The sequence below is a fragment of the Vigna unguiculata genome, chromosome 3 (genome assembly GCF_004118075.2).
Source record: "Vigna unguiculata cultivar IT97K-499-35 chromosome 3, ASM411807v1, whole genome shotgun sequence".
NCBI classification, from domain to species: domain Eukaryota; kingdom Viridiplantae; phylum Streptophyta; class Magnoliopsida; order Fabales; family Fabaceae; genus Vigna; species Vigna unguiculata.
Genome location: NC_040281.1, coordinates 26072720 through 26099326, shown reverse-complemented (window position 1 = coordinate 26099326; position 26607 = coordinate 26072720). Strand labels below are relative to the sequence as shown.

The following is a 26607-nucleotide window of genomic DNA, read 5'->3' as shown; positions in this document are numbered from 1 at the left end:
GTGAAATAAAGGACCAGAACTACTATTTTCGCCAAAGCGAGCTCATCGCGCCTAGGCGAGAGTAGCAGAAACTCACCCAACGATTTTGCTCGAGTACTCGCTCAGGCGATCGAATTGAGTTTTGAGCGAAAGATCATCTTGCTCAGGCGAGATGGCCTTGCCTAAGCGAGCATTCGTAAAACCTCCAGGGCCTCTGTCACGGTCTCGCCTAAGCGAGAGTCTGCAGCTTGAGCAAGAGCACTCCTCTCGCCTGAGCGAGGGCTCCTGGCTTGAGCGAGATTCGCTACAGACCACATTGTTTCCTCTCCTGGTTGTTATTAATTGAATGATTGTTATGAGATTTCTGATGTTATGGACTGGAATTGTTAAGTTTGACAAGACATTGGCATGTGACATGTATGGTATGGTTGATTATAAAAGTGACATGGAGTTGGTATGAGCATGAATGTTATATTGATTAATGGAACAAGTTAGGACGTAATTCCACGATAGTTTCATGGTGGTGCCTCATTGGTCAGGGCGTAATTCCATGAGTCTCTAGGTGAGACCTCATGGTGGTGCCTCAGTTGGTCAGGACGTAATTCCATGACCCCTGTTAGTGGGAGTTCATGGTGGTGCCTCATTTATATAATTTAGTAAGGATTCAAGGTAAGGATTGCATCCTGACACTCTAAAGAGTCAGTTAGTCTCAAATAGAGTGTACTGACTCGAGTGGTGAGAGTAGCAGAGGCCTGAAACACTTTAAGGATTAGCCTTGTGTGAGGGGGGGGGGGAAGAAACACTGTAACAATTAGCTCGGTAGAGCAGGAAAAGCCACCACAAGTGCAAACATCCACTAAATTTGACTAATTATATGTATCCGGATGAGTCGTGTCTTGAGTCTTAGTGTATTGTTTGCAAGTCATAATATAATTGGTTGACATATGCATCGAGCTATGAAATTGTATGTAATTGTATGATAAATCATTTTCTACTTTAACTTACCCTTTGCTTGTTTGATTGTTGTGTGTGTGATTTTCTCCCTTTGCGATGATCATCCATTTATTGATGTGAGCAGATGTGAGAAATCCTCGTGGTCAACAGGAAAATGGTGATTCCACTGCATAGCCTGCTTGGGCTGGATTCCTTTTGCTTGGGCTTTTATTTTAGGGCTATGGCCCGTGTATTGTCTTGCCTCTGGGTTTTATTTTGTACTATTGTTGATCTATTTACTATACTTTATATTGCCATCATGGTGTGTCTTGTCTTCTCTTTTATATCTTAGATACTTGTGGAAGTGACATTATACTCTAAAACTTTGCTCTTCATATTATAATATGTGACGTATCGTTTAAGTAAGTTTATTTATTAAATGAGATACTACATAATACATTAAAGATTTTTTTACATAATACATTAAAGCATTTTTTTATTTATTTGTTTTTGCAATTAATCAAGTTATGGCCTCGCTTTCCCCGAGGTCGGACACCAGAGTGGAATACTTGGTCTCCGAGCAGAGTTCCTCGCTGGAACTTCCTCTACCAGTAGATTCTTCACACACCTCGAACATTCTGTACTACGCCATTTTTCATCCATATTCCGGTTTGGTGCAAAGCATTTTTAAGAAATTTGTATAACCAACACGCAGTGGAGGGAAAGATGGGTAGTAGTGAACATCACCCTCTTCACATCTTCTTCTTCCCCTTCTTGGCTCCTGGCCATATGATACCGACAGTTGATATGGCAAAATCATTTGCTGAAAAGGGTGTGAAGGCCACTATAATCACCACACCCCTCAATGCTCCTTTCATCTTCAAGGCCATTGGAAAATCCAAAACTAACGGCAACGGGGTTCACATCCAAACCATTCACTTCCCTTCTGCGGAGGCTGGTTTACCTGATGCCTGTGAAAACTTGGACTCAATTCCTTCTCCAGATCTGATTGAAGCCTTCTTTTTTGCCACAGCTTTGCTTCAAGAGCAGCTTGAGCAACTGTTACTCAAACAACGTCCCAATTGCATTGTCGCTGATTTTTTCTTCCCATGGACTGCTGATTCTGCCGCCAAGTTTGGAATACCTAGGCTCGTCTTCCATGGAAGTGGTTTCTTCTTCTTGTGTGCTTCCACGTGTTTGAAACTGTACGAGCCTTACAAGGATGTTTCATCTGATTCTGAGTTGTTCCTCGTTCCTAATCTTCCGGGAGAGATTAAAATCTCAAGGATGGAGCTGCCACCATTTGTCACGAGTAAGGAGAAGACAGCCTTCGCCAAATTGCTGGAAGAGGCAAAGGAATCAGAGGAGAGGAGTTATGGGGTTGTTGTTAATAGCTTCTACGAACTTGAGAAGGTCTATGCAGATCATTTCAGGAAGGTGTTTGGAAGAAAGGCATGGCATATTGGTCCCTTGTCTCTTTGCAACAAAGATGCAGAAGAGAAAGCACATAGAGGAAAGGAGGCATGTATTGATGAGCATGAGTGTCTGAAATGGCTTGAGATAAAGAAACCAAATTCAGTTGTTTACGTGTGCTTTGGAAGTATATCAATGTTCTCTGATTCTCAACTTAGAGAGATTGCTATTGGTCTGGAGGCTTCAGGGCAACCATTCATGTGGGTGGTGAGGAAAAGCAAAGAAGATGGAGTTGAATGGTTACCTGATGGATTTGAGAAAAGAATGAAAGGTAAGGGACTAATCATAAGAGGGTGGGCACCTCAAGTGCTAATTCTTGAACATGAGGCAATTGGAGCGTTTGTGACTCATTGTGGATGGAATTCAACTTTGGAAGCAGTGTCTGCAGGGGTTCCTATGGTCACTTGGCCTATTGCTGCAGAGCAATTTTTCAATGAGAAGTTGGTGATTGAGGTCCTGAAAATAGGGGTGCCTGTTGGTGCTAAAAAATGGTCACAATTAGAGGTGGATAGTATTAGATGTGATGCGGTGGAGGAGGCAGTGAAGAGGATACTCACCGGGGAAGAAGCCATTGATATGAAAAACAAAGCGCAGAGGCTTTCGCACTTGGCCAAGCAGGCTGTGCTTGAAGGAGGATCATCATACTCAGATTTGAATGCTTTAATTGGGGAGTTGAGTTCATTGAGCCTCTAATATACATCACCACAACACAATCCAAATGTGAAGTTCATTTCCTCTCATGATGTTATTTTGCTATTTTAAATTACTTTTCTATGATTGAACTAGAATAGTTTGAAGTCCTATAAACTTATATTTAAATATGCTTTATTCAACATAACCCTGTTAAAACGTTCTGTCTCATTCTTCTTTTAAAGTTTCCCTGCAAACTGATATAATGTGTTACAAAATTGGTGGAAGGTGGGGGAAGTGTTCATACTTAGTCTTATATTATTATACAATCAGTTATTTGGCTCGATTCGTTCAGATATTCCTTCGCTTCTGAAAAAGGTTTTGCTAGTTTAAAAAGTTTATTTGTTCATGACTGAGAGTTACGAATTAATGAAAAGGTTGTTTATAATTTATTAATCATGAAACTTTGTAACTCTTAAATGTCTTCTCCTAATTGTCTCTGAAACTGAGAGTTACATTGTTTACTGAACCAATACATTAGTATCTTGTTCTTTTTATATTAGTTAGTTGTCAATATGTATTTTAACTATCTTGTAACTCTTTCAATAACTGCTGAGGTACCGAGACAAATATATCAAAAGACAAAGGTACCGAGAAGTAGAGGAAAAGAAGGATGTGAAGAACAAGAGTAAAAGAGAAGTCGCGACACAGGATTTTATTTTTATTTTGAACTATCTCTTTATGATTTTATAACCTATAATTATTTCTTTTATCTTACCTTCACCTTATTCATAATTCAAATATAATAAATTTATTTTGATATTTAATTGTATGTATTTCAAAATAATAAATTAGAGATATAGCAAAATTTGGCAGTGTTTAATGTATGAGTTACTTAAGTGTTAATAAAAATCTAAATAAAAGAGAGTTTAGAAAAAAAAACCAAAACAAGTAGAAAGTATTTAATTTTATAATTCTTTAATTTAGTTTATGTTTCTCCCTTTAATACTTTTAAAGTAGAAAAAATAGAAATACGTTTATTGTATGGGTTGCTTAAGTGATAATACAAATCTAAATATAAGAAAAGAGAGTTTAGTAGAAAAAAAGAGAGTAGAAAGTATTTAATTTTTTCATTCTTTAATTTAGTTTATATTTCTCCCTTGAATACTTTTCAATTGGTGTGACATCTTGATGTTTAAGATGTAGAAATTAGAGTTCTCATTTATAAGAGTTTGAAAATTTATTGAAGACTTGATATTTTTTTCTTTTAGTTTTAATTATTCTTCTTTATCAATACATATATATTAGAGTTATTTAATGATCATGAATCAGCATAAAATTTTCATAACTAAAATAATGGCGATCTTGATATAGACACTAACATCACGAGAAAAAATAATTAAGCTTAAATACCTTTTTTTTTTTTTTCAATATTTGTGACTTTGTTTTGTTTGTTCCTCGTTCTTTCAAAATGTTCAAAATGGTTCTAATTTTTGTAATTTATGGTCAATTTGGTCCTTTTTGCAGACGCCATTTAAATTGTTAATGGGAGGTGAACAATAACTGCTACGTGTCACTTTGTAGTTTTTTAATTTTTAAAAAAAATTTAAATATTTTTTAATTTTAAAAATGTTGTCCACGTGTCAAGTCAACATTGTGGCATGTGGTAGTATCTTGTGGCTTATATTTAATTTGGTCCTGATTTTCGTTAATTTTGTTCCATTTAGTCCCAATCTTCGTTAATTTTGTTCAAATGAGTCCCAATTTTGCTCCTCTCCAAATTGACCAAATTTAATTTCTATATAAATGTTGTACTGAATCATTTAAAAAATAATGAAGAATTTTCTTTCTAATTATAAAAACAATGAAGAATTTTTTCTCTAATTTTAAACTAACTTTAACCCTATTTTTTACATGTACCAAAAATCAAACATATATAATAATTTCCCTCCAATATTATAGTTAGGTTTGGTATAAAAATAATGAAAGAAATATTTAAAATAAATTTTAATAAAAATAAAAATAAAATTTTCAATATAACATTTATATAAAAAATAAATTTGGTCATTTTGGATAGAGAGACAAAATTGGGATTGAATTGAACAAAATTAACGAAAATTGGGACTAAATTGAACAAAATTAATGAAAATTGGTACCAAATTGAATACAAGCCACGAGATACTGCCACGTGTCACAATGTTGATTTAACACGTGGACAACATTTTTAAAATTAAAAAAATATTTTTTTAAAATAAAAATAAAATAAAAAAACCACGGAATGACACGTGGCAGTTACTGTTCACCTTCTGTTAACAATTTAAACGGCGTCTACAAAAAAGAACCAAATTGACCACAAATTACAAAAATTAGGATCATTTTGAACATTTCGAAAAAATGAGGACCAAACGAAACAAAGCTCACGAAAATTGGAACCAAAATGATATTTAAGCCAAATAATTATGTCTTTTTTTGCATTTTAAATCGGAAAATGGTATAGTGACTACCCATTTTGACTACCCATTTACTACCTTACGTGGAAAATAATATTTAATTTATTTTTAATTGCATCAAATGGAGTGGCACGTGACTAAAGGCAAATGAAATTAAGTTACCGTTTTCCATCCTGCCGTCAATTAACATCCTTTCCGTGAAATTGAAAAAAGAAGCTAAAAGTGAAATTTCAGAAAAAACTTCGCAGTCGCATATCACTGTGCCTCCAAACCAAAAGTTTTCTTCTCCATCGTGTGTCTGAACTCCACCACACCTTCGAAGTCCACCCCGTAGGCACGAATTCCACCGTCTGTTTCGAAAATCCACCACCACGACGAAGTCCACCGGTATGATTTGCATCTGAAGAATATTTATTTTTTTACTGTTTCAATTTCGTCTCATATTTTTTCGTGTTTCATTTCTAGATATGTAATATTTACTTTTGTAATTTTATCTATGTTTGTAATCAACCAAAAATGAACAATTTTTTTTTGAAACCATAATTTGACATCTTTGGCTGTTGTAACAGTGTATATAACTCTTTTGGAATTGAGATCAATTTTTCATTTGTTGTCATCCAGTTACACAAGGCATATCATGTAGTCTTTTTTTATTTTTTGGTACAACTTTGATCCTCGAGATCGATGCTTTTGTGTAAAGAGCTAAGGAGGTAAACTAAACTCTTTTGATATTTTTATAGTTTTGACGTTTTTCCATTTGACTATTTGAATTGCTATATTCATAAAGGATTCTGAGTCTGAAGTTTGTACTCTTGGGATGTTGTTGCAGTGCATAATAAATTTTTATTCTTTGGTGGCTTTGTTTTCCTTTGCCTAACATTATCATATTTGGTGATACAATCTGCTTCAAACATTAATTTGCAAATCATTTTCCTTTTTAAAACTCATCACAGGATAAAGGTAGTTGTCTCTAAAGAATACATATGTGAACGAGTCGTTGTAATCCTTTATTGATTTCATGGAATTCAATAAACTTTGTTTGTGATTTAGGAATTGTTATAATATTGATTAGATAGACAGTTGAATAATTAAATTTGAGGTATGTTGGTTGGACTAAGTATTTTTCCCATTAAGTTCCTTCAATGAGTTCACTAGTATTCAATATATTGATAACAAATGCATTGATGTAAGTTTCACTTATGAATTTGTGATGACCTCAATTATGTTTTCAGGTGAGAATTATGAGTGAAGTTAGTGAAGGAAGCGATTTTAGTGTTGACCGGAAGGTATGATATGTTTTAATTCATTTTGTTTTGGATGTGTCTTTGATTAAAATTGTTATAACTAGTTTTTTTTGTTTGTTGATCCAGATTTGTTTTAGGCATTCATGCCGAACCAAATTTATTGGTAGTTTGAATAAGAAGTTAACAAATGATCAAAAGTCATTTATTGAGGCAACACCATTTGCATGGTTGGTTGAGTTGAAAGAGTCTGTGAAGATATCTAGGAATATGTTGAGTCTGTTAATTAGTCGGTGGGTTGAAAGGATGGTGGGGGGGAGGGGTTTGACATGGGTACAAAAGTTGTTGCTTTAAGCTTATTAGACGTATGTCTTGGTCTTGGTTTGAGGGTAGTTGGTCAGAACATTGATTTAACCCGAGAAGGCTTAGATAGTCATTGCAATAAGTTATTTGGACCTAACAAAGTTGTTGATGTTGAAATGGTATATGACTACCTATTAAAACATAGTAAACATCTAGAAGTTAATGATTTTTGTAAGTTTTATCTTTTGTTAGGAATTTCTGAGTTTTTGTTGGCCAATCTAATGGTAGAGTCTTTTTTATTTTGTTCAACATTGTTGCTGACGTTTGTAGTATTGGGAAATATAATTGGGGTGGTGTGGTGTATGGGTATTTGGTTGGAAGCATTTGTAAAGCTAAAATGTTGATGAGAGATAAACCAGGTTCCAAAAAACTTCCATGTTATGGGATGTGTTTACTTGTTACAGGTACCGTATCTTTAATTTGGTTGATTTTCCATTTCATGAGATAAAACTACATGAGATAAAACTAAGTGGTGAAGAGTTGTGACTAATTTTCCTTTAAAATGTTCTAGTTATGGTTGTTCGACCATTTTCTGATGTCCAACTCAAAGGAACGACGTCCAACCACCAAGTTCCCCAGAATCTTGCATTGGATGGAAGTGAAAGTAGGGGACTATGTAATTAAAAGGAGTGTGCATAGAAACATGGTAGGCTGTTTAACATGATTAATATTAAGCTTTTCTTAATTATGTCATTAGTACTTGTTGAGAGTTTTTCTGAATTCTTGCAGGTTGTTTCAGATGTTGCTGCCTCTGTAGAAGAGCTCAGCAATACCTTTGTCAAAGAAGGTTTTGAGGAATTTGGACGTGGAAGTAAGGCTTGCAGAAAAGATAAACTAATGGAAGTTGTTGAAATGCGAAATACGAAAAAAACTTTATGAGTTGAAAGCAAATATGAGTGACAGGAAGAAGCAAGGCTGTGATGAGGTTGAAGATAATTATTATCAATGGGATGAATCTAGTGTTGCTGACATAGGTGAAGAAAAATTTAGCGAGATTGCTCAACATAAATCTGGGGATATTGATGAAGGTACAACTTTGTTGAAATTGTCATTGATTTCTAGACTTGTTACTAATATTCAATTATTTTGTTTAAGATACATATTTTGGTTTATAAAATTATATTGAAGTGAATACAACATATTGTATTTTATAATTGTTTGCCATGGAACCCAAACAGTAGACCCCACTTCATATTTTTGTGCAAAATGTTATGAGCAGGTCACCAAGTATTACATCATGGGTCAACAGATTATTCAGTCAATGTTAGGTTGTGTGTGCTGAAGCACTTGTGGGCTAATTATTCCTCACCATTTTTTGTACGAGTAGATATACCTATTATAGTTGTCATTGAGGTATTCCCTGACAACATGAAGGTTTTAGTTATGGACATCCTTACAACAAAGCAGGGGTAAATAAGTTGTGCAAAAAGTTCAGGGAAGGTCACTAGTTATGAATCGTGTGGTCACCAGATATTCCGTGCAAACTTCATTTATGTGTGGTGAATTTTTTGGACCAATTATGTGGCATCAATATTTATTAGGTTCAACATACTTTGCACACATGCTTTGAGGGTCATTTTTGTCACTAAATGTGGGGAAGAATTTTACTGGCCATACACCAGACCCCAATTAATATTTTTGTGCAAAATGTTATGGGCAGGTCACCAGATAATACATCTAGTGTCAACAGATTATTCAGTCAATGTTAGGTTGTGTGTGCTCAAGAACTTGTGGGCTAATTATTCCTCACCATTTTTTGTACGAGTAGATATACCTATTATAGTTGTCATTGAGGTATTCCCTGACAACATGAAGGATTTAGTTGTGGACATCCTTGCAACATAGTAGGGGTGAATAAGTTGTGCAAAAAGTTCAGTGAAGGTCACTAGTTATGAATTGTGTGGTCACCAGATGTTTTGTGCAGACTTCACTTATGTGGTGAATTTTTTGGACCAATTATGTGCCATCAATATTTATTAGGTTCAACATACCTTGCACACATGCTTTGAGGGTCATTCTCTTCACTGTATGTGGGGAAGAAGTTTACTAGCCATACACCAGACTTCAATTAATATTTTTGTGCAAAATGTTATGGGCAGGTCACTAGATAACAGATTATTCAGTCAATGTTAGGTGGTGTGTGCTCAAACACTTGTGGGCTAATTATTCCTCACCATTTTTTGTACGAGTAGATATACCTATTATAGTTGTCATTGAGGTTTTCCCTGACAGTATGAAGGTTTTAGTTGTGGACATCCTAACAACATAGCATAGGTGAATAAGCTGTGGAAAAAGTTCAGGGAAGGTCACCACTTATGAATTGTGTGGTCACCAGATATTTCGTGCAGATTTCATTTATATGTGGTGGTTTTTGTGGGCCAATTATGTGGCACCAATATTTATTAGTTTCAACATACCTTGCACACATACTTTGAGGGTCATTCTTGTCATTGTAAGTGGGGAACAAGTGTACTGGCCATACACCAGACCCCAATTAATATTTTTGTGCAAAATGTTATGGGTAGGTCACAAGATAATACATCAGGGGTCAACAGATTATTCAGTCAAAGTTAGGTTGTGTGTGCTCAAGCACTTGTGGTCTAATTATTCCTCACCCATTTTTGTAGGAGTAGATATACCTATTATAGTTGTCATTGAGGTTTTCCCTGACAGCATGAAGGTATTAGTTGTGGACATCCTTACAACATAGCATGGGTGAATAAGTTGTGCAAAAAGTTGAGGGAAGGTCACCAGTTATGAATTGTGTGGTCACTAGATATTTCGTCCAGACTTTATTTATGTGTGGTGAATTTTTTGGACCAATTATGTTGCATCAATATTTATTAGGTTCAACATACCTTGCACACATGCTTTGAGGGTCATTCTTGTCACTGTATGTGGGGAAGAAGTTTACTGGCCATACACCAGACCCCAATTAATATTTTTGTGCAAAATGTTATGGGCAAGTCACCAGGTAATAGATCCGAGGTCAACAGATTATTTAGTCAGTGTGTGCAGAAATATCATATGCAGTACGATTTTATTAGTGAATGTTGCTTAGATGAATAAAAAGGTCTGCATAATAACAACAATGTCAGACATTTACTACATTTCTTTAACCAAATATTGTTTGATATTTCAAAGTACAAACAACAAACTTCAATACTTAATCAAAATTTAAATAGCATAGAAATAAAACACATCAAATACTTTTTAGCTAACTAAGTGAAATATTATCCAAAGCAGATGATTCATCCTTGGAGGTCTCCCTAAGTTCATAAGAAGGACTTTGAGTTGAGGGAGGAACCATCTTCTATAGTATTTTGTCCACATTGACCGACACAGCTGGTGGGTTGTTGGTGTCCACATTTGCCCCCACATTATGATCCATATTTATGTTTTGATTTACGTTTAAATCAGAATGCACATTTGTCTCCATATTCTCATGGACAGTTTGTTTTGGAACATAGTTAAGTCGCACTACAGGCAAAGAAGCCTTCACTTCTTTTTCAGTTGGAGGGCTAATGTCATATTTGAAAACCTATTAAACAGAAAAATGAGGAAAGTGTATCAAATTCAACCACCAGTACAAGTAAAGAAAATAGATAATTATGTGTTGTTATTTTATTTGTCTGTACAATGTTCCTTAGAGTGATATTTAGGTATTGAATCCGTCGATCAACCTTGAAGACGACAACCTACACATTCAATATGCACGCACTTTTAGCAAGAGTAGTTTATGATGATGACGAATAATATTTTAAAAAATGAGTGCTCTGTTTTTGTACTTCTTTCAATAGCAGAACAGATCCAACAACAACGTCTGAACCAAATTCAGCATCCTTAAGCACTTTATTGTGGATGCTAGCTTTCGCGATATCATATGGGTCCTAATATAGTCATTTTCAACATAAGTGATATCATAATGAATGAGTACATCACAATCGCTTAAAATAAACTAACCTTCATAGTGATAAGCATGTCACCAAGCCCGTTTGGCTTACATTCTTTCACTACACAAGCCATAAAAGGCATTCTTTTCAATGATTTCCTTTGTGACAATGGAGTTATATTTTTAATGTCTCCATCCTCAACCAAAGCTACGGGATAAATGATGAAATCACTCATTAAAGTAATATCATGGATATATATTTTGAGAACTCATTTAGTAGTACGACAAGGAGGCTAACCATGGTGTTTGATGAACTGCTCTACCCATTTCCAGGCATTTGAGTAAAAATCACGTGCATGACTCGCAACAACCATTTTGTTCATAAACTCCTGTGTATTATGTGCTTCATCTAACTGCCTGTTCAGGATAACAGATTGGGCGTTTCTAGCTGGTCTAGTGATGAAAGTTGTGGCTGAGTTCGACCTTTCCAGAAATTCTTTGAGAACCTCATCATCTACCGCCAATGCCTCCCACGGATCCATTATTGAAACAAAATGGACTTCCCTTTAGAAGTGGGTTGAGAAAACTCCAAAGTATACCTTGACACTGCGAGATGTACTTACGGACTTGTGAGATACTTGGTCAGGTCATCTTACTTTTATACATGGACAAATAAAAGGTATAATTACTACTTTTCCCTTCACTTGCTTTTTGAACACGCCAGACTTAATGCATTCCATTCAAGCTGCTCTATTTCATTGCATTTACGCGTCCCCCCACCCACCACCCTAAAATCATTTACGCAGCATTAAATGGGTTTTATTGCATTGCATTGAACTACCGTCTTAAAAAATAGGGTTTCATTGAAGCAAAATAGAACCATGGAAATGAGCAATAAATGTTAAAGGCCTACTTCCCAACTGCACAAACAAGTTTGCTGCAAACCATCAAACAATGTAAGTGTTTCCTTTTCATTTATTTATTTCAAATGCCATTTCGTACCAAAGCTTATTTAATGAACACTGCACCACTGATGCGAGGGTTTTTATATAATGAACACTTCAGTGGACGTCACATGAAAGAACTTTTTCACACTTATGAATAAACTATTAATGCTCATCGTTATAAAGATCAAATTTTTATCTTTAAAAGGAAGGATTCCTTTGAATACATTAAGTTTTAAGCAACTTCTATGGTCATGTTTTATATGATAACTTACGTACCTGGGCTTTCATCATGATATTCGATCTTTTAATAACAGATGGAGGACGATGAACAAAACAACATTATGGGCTTGGATGACATAACTTTATTAGACATAGATGGGGCCACAGGAAGTGTTATTCAGGAGCACTGAAATGATGACTACCATCATTCAAAGCACTTTGATGAAGTTCTCTGTCCATATGTTGGGATGATTTTTGAAAGTGTTGATGAAGTGAAGATTTATTACAGAGAGTGCGCAATTAAATCTGGTTTTGGAATTAGAATAAGAACATCTAAAAAGGACGTTGACAACCAAATGTGTTACTTAAAGTTAGTTTGTTCTCATGAGGGGAAGGGTGTCTTCCATTCCACCTGAAATGAAGACTCTTCCAACACAAAGAAAACAATGTCCAGCACGCATGATAGCGGTTAGAAAGCAAGATATGTCGATGATTAGTATTGTGGTAGATGAACATAACCATGACGTTAGTCCAACAAAATCCAGGCTTATTCGTGGGAATAGAAAGCTGAATATGCAAGTCAAGAGAACCTTTGACCTAAATGACCAAGTCGGTGTTCGCATTAACAAGAGCTTTTGGTCCTTGGGGTGTGATGCAGGGGGATTTGAAAATTTACAATTTGTGGAACGAGACGCTAAAAACTACATTGGTAAGCAAAGACGTGCATTAGGGAAGGAAGGTGACGGACAAACTTTGTTAAACCACTTTTCAGCTATGAGGGAATTGAACAAAGATTTCTTTTTTGAAATTGATATGGATTCAGATAATCAAATAAGCAATGTATTTTGGGCTGATGTTAGGAGTAGGGCTACCTTTATAGAGTTTGAGGATGTTGTATCGTTTGATACAACGTACTTAACCAATAAGTGCGACATGCCATTTGCACCATTTGTTGGGGTTAATCACCATGGTCATTCAATCTTACTAGGATGTGGACTTCTATCTGTAGAAGACAGTAGTACATTTGTGTGGCTATTTTGATGTTGGTTGCGATGCATGAGAAATAAATCCCTGGAAGACATTGTCACTGATCAGTGCAAGGCTATGCAAAATGCAAACCAAATGGTCTTCCCCAACACACGACACCGTTGGTGCCTTTGGCACATAATGAAGAAACTTCTCGAAAAATTGATTGGATATAGAAACTACAAGGAAATCAAGCATACCATGAAGCAATTGGTGTATGAATTATCTACTGCTGAGGATTTTGAGAGTGGATGGAATAATTTCATTGAAATGTATGAGCTACAACTAAATGAATGGTTGTACACCCTATTTGAAGAAAGGCATCGATGGGTGCCATGTTATTTGAAATGTGATTTTTGGGCTGACATGTCGACAACACAAAGAAGTGAGGGGATGAACGCCTTCTTTGATGGGTTCATCAACTCTACAACCACACTAAAACAATTTGTGGTTCAATATGACAACGCCCTCCGTTCCAAGGCAGAGAAGGAGTATGATGCGGACTTCAGTTCTCTTAATACTACCTTTCCTTGTGGATCTCAATCATTTATCGAGAGGCAATTTTAGGAGGAATACACTCATATAAAATTTGGGGAAGTGCAAAACGAATTTCGGTGCAAAATGAATTGTAACGTGAAAAATGTTGCATTTGATGGGATTAGGACAAAATATTTTGTCAAAGAAGCTTTGATATGGAAAGACAAAAGTGCAGACAAGATGCATGAAGTTTTATTTGATCCTTCAACAAAAGACATTGAATGCTCTTGTAGGCTGTTTGAGTTTAGAGGTATTCTTTGTCGACACAGCCTAATGATCCTTGCACAAGAAGATGTGAAATGTGTTTCACAAAAGTATATTCTGGGTCGGTGGAGCAAACGAATACAAGAAGGCATACTTTGATAAGAGCATCATAAAACACTAAGAAAGGCGAACCTAATGTTAAGAGTTATGACTTATTGTGTAAGAAATTTTATGACATTGTTGAGGTTGCATGTGAAAGTCAAAGTGGAACAGACTTCCTTGTTGACCAACTAGAGTTGTTGTAAAAAAATGCATCCATAAGAGGGTCCAATGTGGGGGCAACTTCATTGGGGACTGAAAAAGACATTTCTTTTACACCTAATACTGCGATTGAACACAACAATATACTAAGCCCATCCCATGTGAAAAGAAAGGGTCGACCACGAGGATTAAGAATGCAATCAACCGTTGAAAAGGTTTGCAAAAAAAAAATGTAAGGCTGCAAGGAACAAAGCATGTAGGGATGGAACCTCAGTCCATGACAGTGACCTTGGAACTTCTACTAAACATCCTACTCATGAAGAAATACATGGAAGAGATACAAACAACATGGTAAGTTTTATTGTAATAAGTAGGTTTGCTAAGTTATACAAAGTCATTAATTATTTTAAATTATGTGTTTGCCAAGTTTGTGATGTGTAGTGCACAGGCTTTGTATCCTTGTTGACATCAGTATAAAGCACACAAATTCTTCATGAAAGTCAACACATTAAGGTCAAGTTCAGATATGAGATATTTAATTATAATTACACTTCATCACTTCTACCTATTATGACCATAAGTTTTGTGTTATGTGCAAGAACTAGTTTGCAAAGAACATCTACTTTTGGATTGGTTGATGTGTTTGTGAATGACATGTTTAGTTATCGACATAATTATTTTGCTTCAAATTTTAATGTGGGTGAACTTCATTGCAGTGTATCCTTGTACAAAAATATTGTATGGGTCACCACTTATTTTGTTAAGACTCATCACATTTCGTAAAGGCTGATAAATGTTATTAAAATAATTTACCCTACAAACATTTTGATGGATGTATTTTATTGCATTTAAAATGCATGTGGAAGTAATGGTAGTTTTCGAGTGAATATGTGGTGATAGCTTCCCTCATTCATCTCACTTGCACAACAAACAAATTCCTATTCTAATCATTTCAGTTGAGGTTTTAAATACCCAATTTTAATAGCATATTCAATTAACAACAATTCCTATGAAGGAGTTCATTTATGCCATTGCATAACTGATTCAAAATGATGTAACTTCAATTTACTTAAAATGAGTATGTCGAATTGATTGTATGGTTGGTTTCATTTATTTGGTTAACTAAATTAACTATCTCTTTGGTGAGAACTTTCTTTTAAACAAAAGAAAATAATTAATTTTTACTCGATCACTTAAGTAAGTTAAAGGTGATGTCAATTTAATCATTGTACATGAAATAAATCATTCAATTCAAAACAGGAGTGCAAACTACCTTGTTAACTGAACATTTTGTCATTTTAATCATTGTACATGAAACGGACATTCTTTTCAATTCTGGAGACAACATATTATTTATCAAACAATCCAATATTGAGATAGAAAGTTGTACTTCCATTTAACATGGCCACAAAATTACATAAATAATTGTTGTCAAATGTATTTTAAATTTTTGATGTCAATATTTAAAAGCGTAATCAATCTACAAAATATTCAAAAGACCACTACACACCCATATATGGACAAACTCCCAGTGACTCCCATATAATACTAATTCCTAAGGTATGGTTGAAATCTTTGAAGAACATTCTCTCTATGCAAATTTTCTGGTCAAGCAACCATTCACAAATGTAATGTTGTCTCAAAATGTTGCAGCTCCTCCTGTAATTCAGAAAATAATTAGAAAATTCCTATTTAAATATCATAATTTAAGGAAATGAAAGTTGAAGGCAAGCACTTAAAAGGTTTTGGTACTTACACAAGAGTATGAAGGCATGTTCTTTCCATCAAATCTTTTAAGTCCATCCCACATTTAAAGATACTTTAAGACCAGAATGCCACAGTAATGCCTGAAATCACCAAAAATTAAATGTAATCAAATATACACAAATTTTTACAATGGCATTACCGATATAGAAGATCGACGTCCATACAAATTTGGTTGATGAGGAAGGTTGTCAATGACTAGTTCAAATGTTGGTTTCATTTGGTTCTTATCATTAATTAGAAGCCAAAAAAGGTTCTCCACATTCTACATCTCACCAGTGTAATAAGGGCTTTTGGCCCCGGTTATTTTCGTCATTCTGCCTCGATTTTAGAATCGAGGCATATTGGGGTGAGGCCAAAAGGGGGTGCCTTTTGACCTCGGTTATAACCCGAGGCCATAAAAACACTTTTCTGCTTCGGTTGCAAAGGAACCGGAGCCATAGATTCACAATATTTTTTTAATTAAAAATTTTGCAGAGCCTTTGGCCTCGGTTATGGTAAGAATTGAGGCCATATAGTCACATCTTCAACCCCGTCAATACCCATCAACTCAGTTCGATGATGATAACCATTCTGACCAGCCCTGGCAACAGTGAAAGAAACACGGGTAGGGTGCCAAGCACCAATACAAGCAACCTTCCTCAGACCTCTGTGAGTCTTGCGAGGGAGTCGAGTAACACCCCAACGAGTCACAACACCTTCATAACCCTTACCCTTAGTCACACCAATGATATCAATCATCTCATCTTTCTGAAAAACTACATCCATTGGGATTTGCTTCTCAAAGAAGCTGTATGCGTAGTCCATCTTCTGTGCTACTGTTCCACCATTAACTTGGATCTCCATCAAATGTGCTTTCTTCTATTTCAGACCCCTCAACATAAAAACTAACCAAACTCAGACAACCTAAACACTTCCTCTACCTGAGTATGAGCAAGAACACGAATGATAGTTGAATACTTCTTCAGTTTCTCAAGCTGAGATTCAACATCTTTGAGTGGTGGGTGGCTGGAGCAGAGGTTGTAGAGAGAGAGAGGAGAAATGCAGTGCAGGGACCTCCAAGGGTTTCTTCTCCTCCATATGCTCGGACCACAACATCTCCCTCCATTCACGGCCACGACTTTCTCACTCAACCAAGGACCCTCTCACTCGTTGTTGTCCATTAGAACACCACCTCCCTCACACGGTAGGCCATGACATGCGTTGACAACGCCGACCACCATTGAAGGTCACGACCTTGCAAGCTTCCCGGTCCACCAGAGCCACCGGTGACAGCTCGCGGAGACGGTGGCCAGAGTAGGGCAGTGGCAGCACAGCGTGGTTGCAGAGCTTCACGTGGTGGTGGGTGGCTGAAGCAGCAGGTTGTAGAGAGAGAGAGAGAAAGAGGAGAAATGCAGCACGGGGAAGAATAAGGGTTCGCCAATTTTGAACCCTAATTAAACTATATGGCCTTAGTTCAATTAATAACCGAGGCATATAGCCCTATTTGGCCCCAGTTCAGTGACACCCGAGGCCAAAGATGTAATGGCTAGTGGCATTTTTGAAATATCCAGCCACATTTTTGGCTTCGGGTCTATGGAACCGAAGCATATAACCCTCTTTTGGCACCGGTTTTTTTGAACAAAAGCATATAACCCTCTTTTGCTTCGAGTTTTCGTTGAACCGAGGCATAAAAGTTGCCTAGAATTGCAAAAATGCCACCGCGCCATTATATGCTTTGGTTCCTGACCAACCGAGGCATATAAGGCGAGGTAAAAAGCAAAATTTGCACTAGTGTCTGAAAACACAAATATGTTACAATTCAATTGTGCAAATTAAGTAAGCAAACAAACTTATAATTATCCAAATGCTATAACATACTTACAACATGATTATCTATTTGTTTTTTGCGACGAAAATTGTGGGGAAAAGAATCCAATATAATAAACTTCTTGTTGTAAAATTGGATAGCATAACACCACCAGTGTCCATCGTAAACCACTGGTGCAAATAACTAAACGGAACAACCATTAATTAAAGTAAAATTCAATTTTATAAATTCATTACTTTATCACATGACATTGGATACTAACCAGATCTGCTCTTAAAATTTCTTGAATAGAACACAAATCAGGCGGAAGGTAATGCCTATACTCGTCCACACGCCAGACACGTCTATTAATCTTTCTATTGTTACAATCGATGATCACTGCATTCTGCAGCACAAAAAACTCTTTAAATTATTTCAACTATTTAAATCACAAATATTAAGCATATATACTTACTGTATACAAATGGATTAAATATAACTCTATTTATGCTCCCAGTCTGACTTTTCTCTTTGTACATGAAGTAACTTGCAGCAAACAAAAAAGACTACACATACACAATTAATCATCATTATATTCCATTCATTTCAAAAAGTACATAAATCTGTAAAAAATTTAAGTGGCAGAGAATACCATGTTATCAATCCAACCCCGAGGACGAAAGCCATGGCACTCATTGCTTCTTAATAATTGCCCTTTGACTTTAGCGTAAACAATGCTAACAAGTGAATTTAAACAAGTCAAAATAAATTCTATTCAATTTAACTATATTTGTATAAAGTAACTGAATTCCATACCTACAACTAACGGTAGCTGTCACATCCTTGTACAATTTACCCATATCAATTCTTGATTGATCACACTCTTTTTGCGGTGAAGGGGAAGCCTCAGCTTTGTCACACTCTCCCTGCTGTTTTGGAGAACCATGAACTGAATTCAAAACATTACCTTCAGTAACACAATCCTGAGGTCCAGACTTCTGCTGCTTAGAAGGGGGACAATGATCTTCATTTAACGCATTTGCTTCACCACCACAAGTGTCAGTTGCAGTCCTTCCAAGGTATTCAGAACACATCTTTTTAAATTCTGCCTTCATCTCCTAATTAGCATTTCATGCTTTTGTATTTTCTCTTCCAATTCCACTTCAGCTTTAGAACGACCACAACATTCGTTATCATCGTCTTTTGCAGTGCCTTCATGCAAAACACTAAGTGTAGTTTGAACAATTGGGTTGTTATTGTCATAATCACTAAGAGACCAATCAAAAACAACCTACACAAAAATTAGTATATTTTCAAAAAATTTAAACCAAAAAAAAAACAAAATTACATAAGACTAAGTTAAAAATCTCAATTTTGTATACCTTACTCTTTTCAAAAAGGGACTCAATGTTAACTGTCCTAATCTTAACCAATGGCCAGTGCAAAATTCTTGGGAATTGATTTTCAGTTTGTACATCTTCTAACCCAAGTCAACGGGCAACCCAAATCTATATAAAGGAATAATCAATTAATATATCAAAATTCATAAAAAAATTACAACACAACTATTGAAATTATTAATTACCTGTATAACTGTAACACAACTGGCTATGTTAAGGCTACTTGAATTTTGGTTTTCTAGTAGAACCTTACATCCACGATTCATACCACCAATAAAAAAGGTATGAACAGAATCAACCCAATTAAAGTCACAAAGTTGTCCAGATTGTCTAAGATTTTGAAAGGCATATTGTTCACAGTTCTAGATGTCCTAGGAAAATAAAAGACAAAGAAACAGAGTAACAAGTACAATCTACAAACACTCTGTACATCATCATCATCATCACTACTAACATAGTTCTTAATCTTGTTACTTATATCTCGGACTGAAATAGGTTTGTTCTCAAAAAGTGAACCTACTAACCCACTAACTTCAAAAATGGAACAAATTTACCAACCATGCTAAGACCTAAGCATATACAAACATCATATATTGATAAGCGAACTAAGTGCGGGCCAACACGAATGAATCCCCATTTATAAGCCACCGATTCAAAACTTCCCTAATCAAAGGGCAATTTATTTCCAACATCTTGTCCAAAGACAAACACCATCTAAATGGTGTTCCTTCAATCCGCTTATGGTGGGTTGCTTTGACTACATTGTTTACTTAAACAATGTATTTTGTATCACAACGATGCAAGATCCTCACCTATAATACACGACAATACAATTTAGTTGAACAATTAGTAAACATAATTTCATTTAAATGGTCCTAAGGAGTGAAAATTGACCTGGGCATCCTTCTCCATCTTGGTCTTCTTACCCTTATTCCATGATTGCGGAGAAGATTTCACTTCCCTTTTCCCTACCATATAACTAATTCAACTATTAATCAATTGTAATAACTAAGACCAAAATAAATAAGTAAGCAAGAAAAAATGTTACATAATACTTTTAATTATCAATAATATCCATTCTACTGAATTCATTCAAGTAAATTCATGGTATCAAAGACTTATAATCTAAAGTGAAAACCCACAAACATTACAATCTAAAGTAGAAAGAAAATTCCTTTAAAGTCAACCAAGAGTGGAAAGCCAAAAACATTATAATTTAAAGCAACCAAGTAATAAAGCAAGAAAGATGGACAACGGTATACTTATACAACATTAACAATTGAGATTTTGTATCAAAGTTAAAATTAGACTATCTTCTTTATAAAAGGTACTGCATTATGAATGACTAAATTAGATTAAGTGCAAGGTACTTCATTATGAATGAATAAATAATAGTTTTAAACTAGTTCTATTTGGGAGAATTAAAATCAATATTTTCTTTTTGATTCAAAACTACATATATCAAGTGATGGCTTACATATGGATTTCAATTCTCTAATGATTCATGAACTCGTATGATTTCCTATCGCTGACAATGCTTTAAGGCTTAGAACAACAGAAAATGAGTATATTACTTGCTAGTCACAGCTCCTACTATTTATTCTATTACAGATTCGTCAACTGCATGAATTATGAAGGTATTAGGATAAGCATGCTAACCCAACAGTTTTGGAAAGGACTAAGAGAGACTTCGACCAAATAGAGCCAACATTTATGCTTACCTTTACTCTTAATTGTCTTTATTTTACATTATATGCAATGCAACAGTTCCTCAATTATTTTGAACAATTAGAAGGAGGTATTAACATCAGTAAAATACTTGTCAAGACAAATGCACTGGTCAAAATTACTACAAATCATCCACTCAATATTACAATTTAATGACACACTACTAATCAAAACCTAGATTCAACACAACTATTATCATGCAAATCTTAAAAAAGTAAGTAAATAATGATATTAGAGATACATTTTTTATAAAATCCACCATTATTAGACATACATTTTTCAATGCCAAACCAAAATGATACAACCACGACGTCAATGCTTCGGAGAAAACAAAAAAATCTTACCTTTAAATGGAGAACACTGTGATGTTAAAAATCTTACCTTTAAATCTTACCTTTAAATGGAAGAATACCCTGCAAATGGAGAACACTGTGATGTTAAAAACCCCCTTTCACTGGAAAACCCTAAACACTTACCATTCACACAACGGCACAAAGAAGGTACCTTTCGGTGTTTCGGGGTGGTGGATTTTCGAAGGAGACTATCAACACGATGGACTTCGCAAGGACGGGGGACTTCGCAGGGACAGGAGACTTCGCAGGCACGGTGGTCTTCGGAAGGACGGTGGACTTCGTCGTGGTGGTGGATTTTCAAAACGGATGGTGGACTTCGTGCCTGTGCGGTGGACTTCGAAGGTATAGTGGAGTTCAGACGCATGGTGGAGAAGAAAACTTTTGGTCTGGAGGCACAATGATATGCGACTGCGAAGTTTTTTTCTAAAATTTCCCTTTTTACTTCTTTTTTCAATTTCACGGGAAGGATGTTAATTAACGACAGGATGGAAAATGGTAACATAATTTCAGCTTTCCCTTCCGTCACGTGCCACTCCATTTGATGCAATTAAAAAAATATTAAATATTATTTTCCACGTAATTAAGGTAGTAAATGGGTAGTCAAAATGGATAGTCAAAATGGGTAGTCACTATACCATTTTCCTTTTAAATCAACATGAGACACTCTAAATTTTTGTGCATTAATTTATTGTTAAAATGTACTTTTAATATCTCATTTTGTGATTAAAATTAGGAAACTTTAGAAGATAAATTTATTTATTTATTTAGTTTTTAATTTTTCAATTTAGTTATTACTTATATAAATTTAATTATTAATTATGTAAAGTTTGCTGTCTAGTTTTATCTTTACATGTTATACCGTAAAGTAATTCTTCTCTTTAATCATATATTTTAAATTTTTACTAAGTGCCACAATTGAATTTAATTTCTTACGTTTGGTCGTCCATGTTGGCAATGTTTGACAGCAATTCAATACAATTAACTAACCTAGACATGACTTAGAAAAGATAATTAGAAATCTAACTAAATAAACAATATTAAAGCATGTTTGGGTCGTAATTAGATTGATGGTAAGTAAAAGCTCATTATGAATAGTATAAATAAAAGATTAATGTAAGATAGTTGTGTTTAATAATTACAGCATTCAATATAACCTCTACTTTGACAAATACTAACTTAAGCATTAGAGTATCTTTTACAAGTACACCTCGAGCAAGAGCAATTTGGACGATAAGGAACCATTTGTAGTGGAGAGTTGAAGATAGAAGTGATATGAAGACCAAAGCATTTAGGAGTGTTCGAACGAAGCATGTGAGAATTAGGTCATTGTTCAAATATATCTAGACACCACTTTTGAACTTGAGTTGAGCTTGAATCTAAAAACAAAATTTTTCTACCTTAAATGCATAATTGGTCGAGTGCTTCTAAGGCCATTTGGAACTTAAATATTGTTTAGAAAATTTGTGTGGTATGATTCTAGCTTGCATTGCTTTGAGTGCTTGATGTATATGACAGATTAGTTTCATCATTAGTAGGACCTAGTCTTTGGGTATATGCAAGTTGGTTGGGAACTTTGTTGATGCATGATTAAGTGCTTTCTCGGTTGTTGTGATTTTACGGTGTAGATGGTGTGGTGTTTGGGTGCTCTCAAGAGGGGTTGAGTCAACTCTTAAAGAAAAGTCGTTAGATGAAACCTAGAAGGGGTATTCTAGTCTTAGTAACCTAAGTTAAATAGTATGAGACAAAATTCACAGAATAATTTTACTCAAATTAAAGGTGATTGTTACATGGGGAGAAACCTCTATTTATAAGCTTTGTTAACCTGAAAGGTAACTCCAAATTGTATAAGAAAAACCCTAATACTCTAACTTGGAGGCCAAGAAAAATCCCTCTCCATTAAGAGTATGACACATGACCACTACTAAGGAGAAATCCTCTGGATTAGGAGCATGAGACATGACCACTACTAAGATTACTTGACCCATTATACAAGGCGTAAAGGAAAACCCTAAATCCCAATACTAAAAAAATCATAAATTTATTTTATTATTTTGTTAAAATTAAAGTTTGAAATAACAAATTTTCATTAATTAAAAATTACTTGAAGTAATTATAATTTCATAACTTACATAGTATTTAAACTGGATTATTATTTGACCTAAAAACATCGAAAATATTTTCCAGGACATCCATTTCAAGTTGATGATAACTTTTTGTTACAAATACTATGTTGATATCATTATTCACAAATAACTTCCATTTGACAATTGTTTTTCTCAATAAAATATTATGCTATAATCAAAATATTAATTTACCTTCCATATATACTTTTATATGTCGAGAAGGAAACAAGAATCCAAATCCAACGACGAAAACAATATTTTGACTCTGTTTTCTTACTCAATTTTACACTGTTTACGTGTCATTTTCAAATTACATTTTTCAATATTTTATTTGCATTGGTCACAGGTGTGGTATTGGGACAAAAAAATTTCAACTTTCGTTGAGAAAACATTTTTCAAAACGACACTAATATTTTAACATCGTTTTTTACTTATTTTTGACACCACATATGTGTCATTTTAAAATTTCATTTTTCATTTTTTTTTTTTTGCATTGGTAACATGTGCTATGGGGCCAAAACTTTTCCACAGTAGGAACAACATATTTGAAATTGGTGAAAACTGAGGCATCCATTTTTCTCTACATTGGCACATTGTTAGAGTGAGCATCGTGTCTTCATTCAGAAATTGCAACCATTATTGCCGCCTTCTTTCATTGTGGTTCATTGTACTGGCTTTGTGTTTGTTCAGAAATTGCAATGTAATTCGGAATCGGTGGAAAGTAGAATATCTTATTCGTTCGTGTTTTGTTTGTATTGACGCGAATACAAAAATACGCATCATGTGCAAAGTAACAAAGACATTACTACACTCAAACATACGCTAATGCAGATAAAACACGAACCAAGAGGATATTCTACTTTCCATCAATTTCAAATAATATTGTAATTTTTAAATGAATACGAACTCCAAGACAGCATAACAAACCACAATGAAAAAAAGTGGCAATGTTGCAAAAAAAAATTGAAAAATGAAATTTTAAAAGGACAGTATGTTGTGTAAAATATCATTTTCGTAAAGTTAAAATAATTTTCATGTAGAATATACTGTATAATATTTTAAAATAATTGAAAAATTTGTATATAATATATGAAGAGTGCCATCGAATATTTTTGTAATTTAAAAGGAATTAGTTTAAACCAAAGGTAGATAACAAAATCAATGAAATTTCAGAGTAATTAATATTTTATTATTATTAATTAGCCAAGAAGAAGACTTGTACAAACAACAGAGATCACAAACGGTTTTAGCACTTGTTCTTGCATAAGCACATGATAATTCAATCACTTGTTAACAAGTCTCTCTAATATCACTCTTATTTATCATAAATTCTTATTAAGAACACACAACTTAATTAAGCAGCTCTATGAGATGCTCTAAAATAATAAATCCATCCTCTCTTTTTTCAATAGGATAAGATAGGAAACTATAAAATTACTTTATATTAGATGGTGAGTGAACTCAACTCAGCGATTAAAGCATTCAAATCTGAGTTTGAAGATCCTCCTTCTGCTACAGCTTCCCTAGCTAGATGCGACAGCACCTTAACTTTGTTCCTCATTTCATTTGCTTCTTCCCCACTCATTATCGTTTTCACAGCCTTCTCTACAGCCTCCCATTTAACAGTATCTCCCACTCCTGCAGCCCATTTTTTAGCTCCACTAGGCACCCCAATTTTAAGAATCTCACACACCAATTTCTCATTGAAAAACTGCTCATAAGCAATAGGCCAAGTTACCATAGGTACCCCAGCAACCACTCCTTCCAAAATTGAATTCCATCCACAATGAGTCACAAATGCTCCAATCGCTTCATGCTCAAGAATCAATACTTGAGGTGCCCACCCTCTTATGATTAGTCCCTTACCTTCAATCTTTTTCTCAAATTCCTCAGGTAGCCATTCAACTCCATCTTCTTCGCTTTTCCTCACCACCCAAATGAATTGTTCCCCTGAAGCCTCAAGACCCGTAGCAATGTCCTTAAGTTGAGAAGTTGTCATCTTTGTGGTAGTTCCAAAGCATACATAAACAACTGAGTTAGGTTTCTTTGTGTCAAGCCATTTTAGACACTCATGCTCATCTTCTCCATGTGCCTTTTCTTCTTTAACCCTGTTGGAAAGAAACATTGGGCCTATGTGCCATGCTTTTCTTCCAAGAACATTCCTTAAATGATCTGCATATACCTTCTCAAGCTCATAGAAGCTATTAACAACCATCCCATAGCTTTTCAACTCTGATTCTCTTACTTCCTCCAACAACTTTGTCACGCCTGGGCTTTCATTGCTCATGACATGAGGTGACACCTGCATCCTTGTGATTGTAATCTCCCCGGGAAGGTTGGGAATGAGAAAGGGTTCAGAATCCGAAGAAACATTCTTGTAGGGCTCGTAGAGTCCCATGCACTCGTTAGCACATATAGAAAAGAAGCTTGTCCCGTCGTACACAAGGCTAGGAACTCCAAATTTGGCTGCTGAATTAGTTGCCCATGGGAACATAACATCCGCAACGACACAATTAGGACGCTGCTCAAGCAACAGTTGCTCAAACTGGTCTTGAAGTAACCCACAAGCCCTAAAGAATGCAGGAAATAAGGCCCCGGAAGTGATGGAGTTAGTGTTTTCACACCCATTAGGTAGACCAGCCTCGGCACATGGGAGCTCGATTGTTCGGACATGAATCGTGGTGCTGCTGGTTTTGGGTTTTCCTGTGGTTTTGGTGATGAAAGGTGCGTTGAGGGGTGTGGTGATGATAGTGGCCTTCACACCCTTTTCAGCAAATAATTTGGCCATGTCAACGGTGGGAATGATATGGCCATAAGCCAAGAAAGGGATGAAGAATACATGTAAAGAATGAACTTCATTGCTCATCTTTTTTAGTAGTAAATAAAGGGGGAATTTCAGAATGGATATTTTTCCTTTTGGTTCTACAGTGTGAAGTTTTTATAGTAGCACTTCAAAACAAGTGTTGACTTTCCAGTTGTGATTATGGAAAGTCTATGGGGAAGCGGGGGATTAGAAACGTGAAGTAGAATGGGCGTTGCATGCAGCAATTGTTTCCGGAGTTTTTATCATAGAATTTAAATCTAGAAAAGGGAAAAGAAAATTGAGAGCAGACATTTATAACTCCAAATTGTCATAAATAAATTGATGAGACTATAAGAAAAAAAGAGTAAATTCAAGTTTGAAACAGTAGAGACAGAACTCATTTTAGAAAACATATAACATGAATAATGTACCACATAAGATAGCGAGAAATTAGCATTATATATGATAAATCAACTTTCTTTTTCTTTTTTT

At 35.2% G+C, this 26607-nt stretch overlaps 4 protein-coding genes across 4 annotated transcripts; 2 read left to right on the top strand and 2 right to left on the bottom strand.

The window, feature by feature from the left end:
- The first annotated feature begins 1442 nt into the window (after window positions 1-1442).
- On the top strand, window positions 1443-3333 carry LOC114177431 (scopoletin glucosyltransferase-like). Its single transcript, XM_028062763.1, has one exon. The coding sequence runs from the start codon at window positions 1639-1641 to the stop codon at window positions 3076-3078; it is 1440 nt and encodes a 479-aa protein (XP_027918564.1). The 5' UTR covers window positions 1443-1638; the 3' UTR covers window positions 3079-3333.
- A 7049-nt stretch (window positions 3334-10382) lies between these two features.
- Window positions 10383-11503, bottom strand: LOC114175228. Its single transcript, XM_028059995.1, has 5 exons — window positions 11260-11503; window positions 11033-11169; window positions 10858-10959; window positions 10708-10767; window positions 10383-10610 (listed from the first exon to the last, which is right to left on the bottom strand). The coding sequence occupies exons 1-5, from the start codon at window positions 11501-11503 to the stop codon at window positions 10383-10385; spliced, it is 771 nt and encodes a 256-aa protein (XP_027915796.1).
- Window positions 11504-12586: 1083 nt separating this feature from the next.
- Window positions 12587-13168, top strand: LOC114175225 (protein FAR-RED IMPAIRED RESPONSE 1-like). The gene has a single exon (XM_028059989.1). It carries the CDS (start codon window positions 12587-12589, stop codon window positions 13166-13168), a length of 582 nt encoding a protein of 193 aa, XP_027915790.1.
- Window positions 13169-24653: 11485 nt separating this feature from the next.
- LOC114174988 (scopoletin glucosyltransferase-like) lies at window positions 24654-26178 on the bottom strand. The gene has a single exon (XM_028059732.1). The coding sequence runs from the start codon at window positions 26176-26178 to the stop codon at window positions 24757-24759; it is 1422 nt and encodes a 473-aa protein (XP_027915533.1). The 3' UTR covers window positions 24654-24756.
- Window positions 26179-26607: the final 429 nt, after the last annotated feature.

What these genes read in the sequence shown, in the direction of transcription:
- LOC114174988 (XM_028059732.1), bottom strand. Translation starts at nt 26,178, where the DNA reads ATGAGCAATGAAGTTCATTCTTTACATGTATTCTTCATCCCTTTCTTG.
- LOC114175228 (XM_028059995.1), bottom strand. Translation starts at nt 11,503, where the DNA reads ATGGATCCGTGGGAGGCATTGGCGGTAGATGATGAGGTTCTCAAAGAA. An exon ending in CTGTTCTGCTATTGAAAGAA is followed by an intron (nt 10,768 to 10,857) that starts GTACAAAAACAG and finishes TTGAATGTGTAG; the next exon opens with GTTGTCGTCTTCAAGGTTGA. An exon ending in ATATCACTCTAAGGAACATT is followed by an intron (nt 10,611 to 10,707) that starts GTACAGACAAAT and finishes TCTGTTTAATAG; the next exon opens with GTTTTCAAATATGACATTAG.
- LOC114177431 (XM_028062763.1), top strand. Translation starts at nt 1,639, where the DNA reads ATGGGTAGTAGTGAACATCACCCTCTTCACATCTTCTTCTTCCCCTTC.
- LOC114175225 (XM_028059989.1), top strand. Translation starts at nt 12,587, where the DNA reads ATGATAGCGGTTAGAAAGCAAGATATGTCGATGATTAGTATTGTGGTA.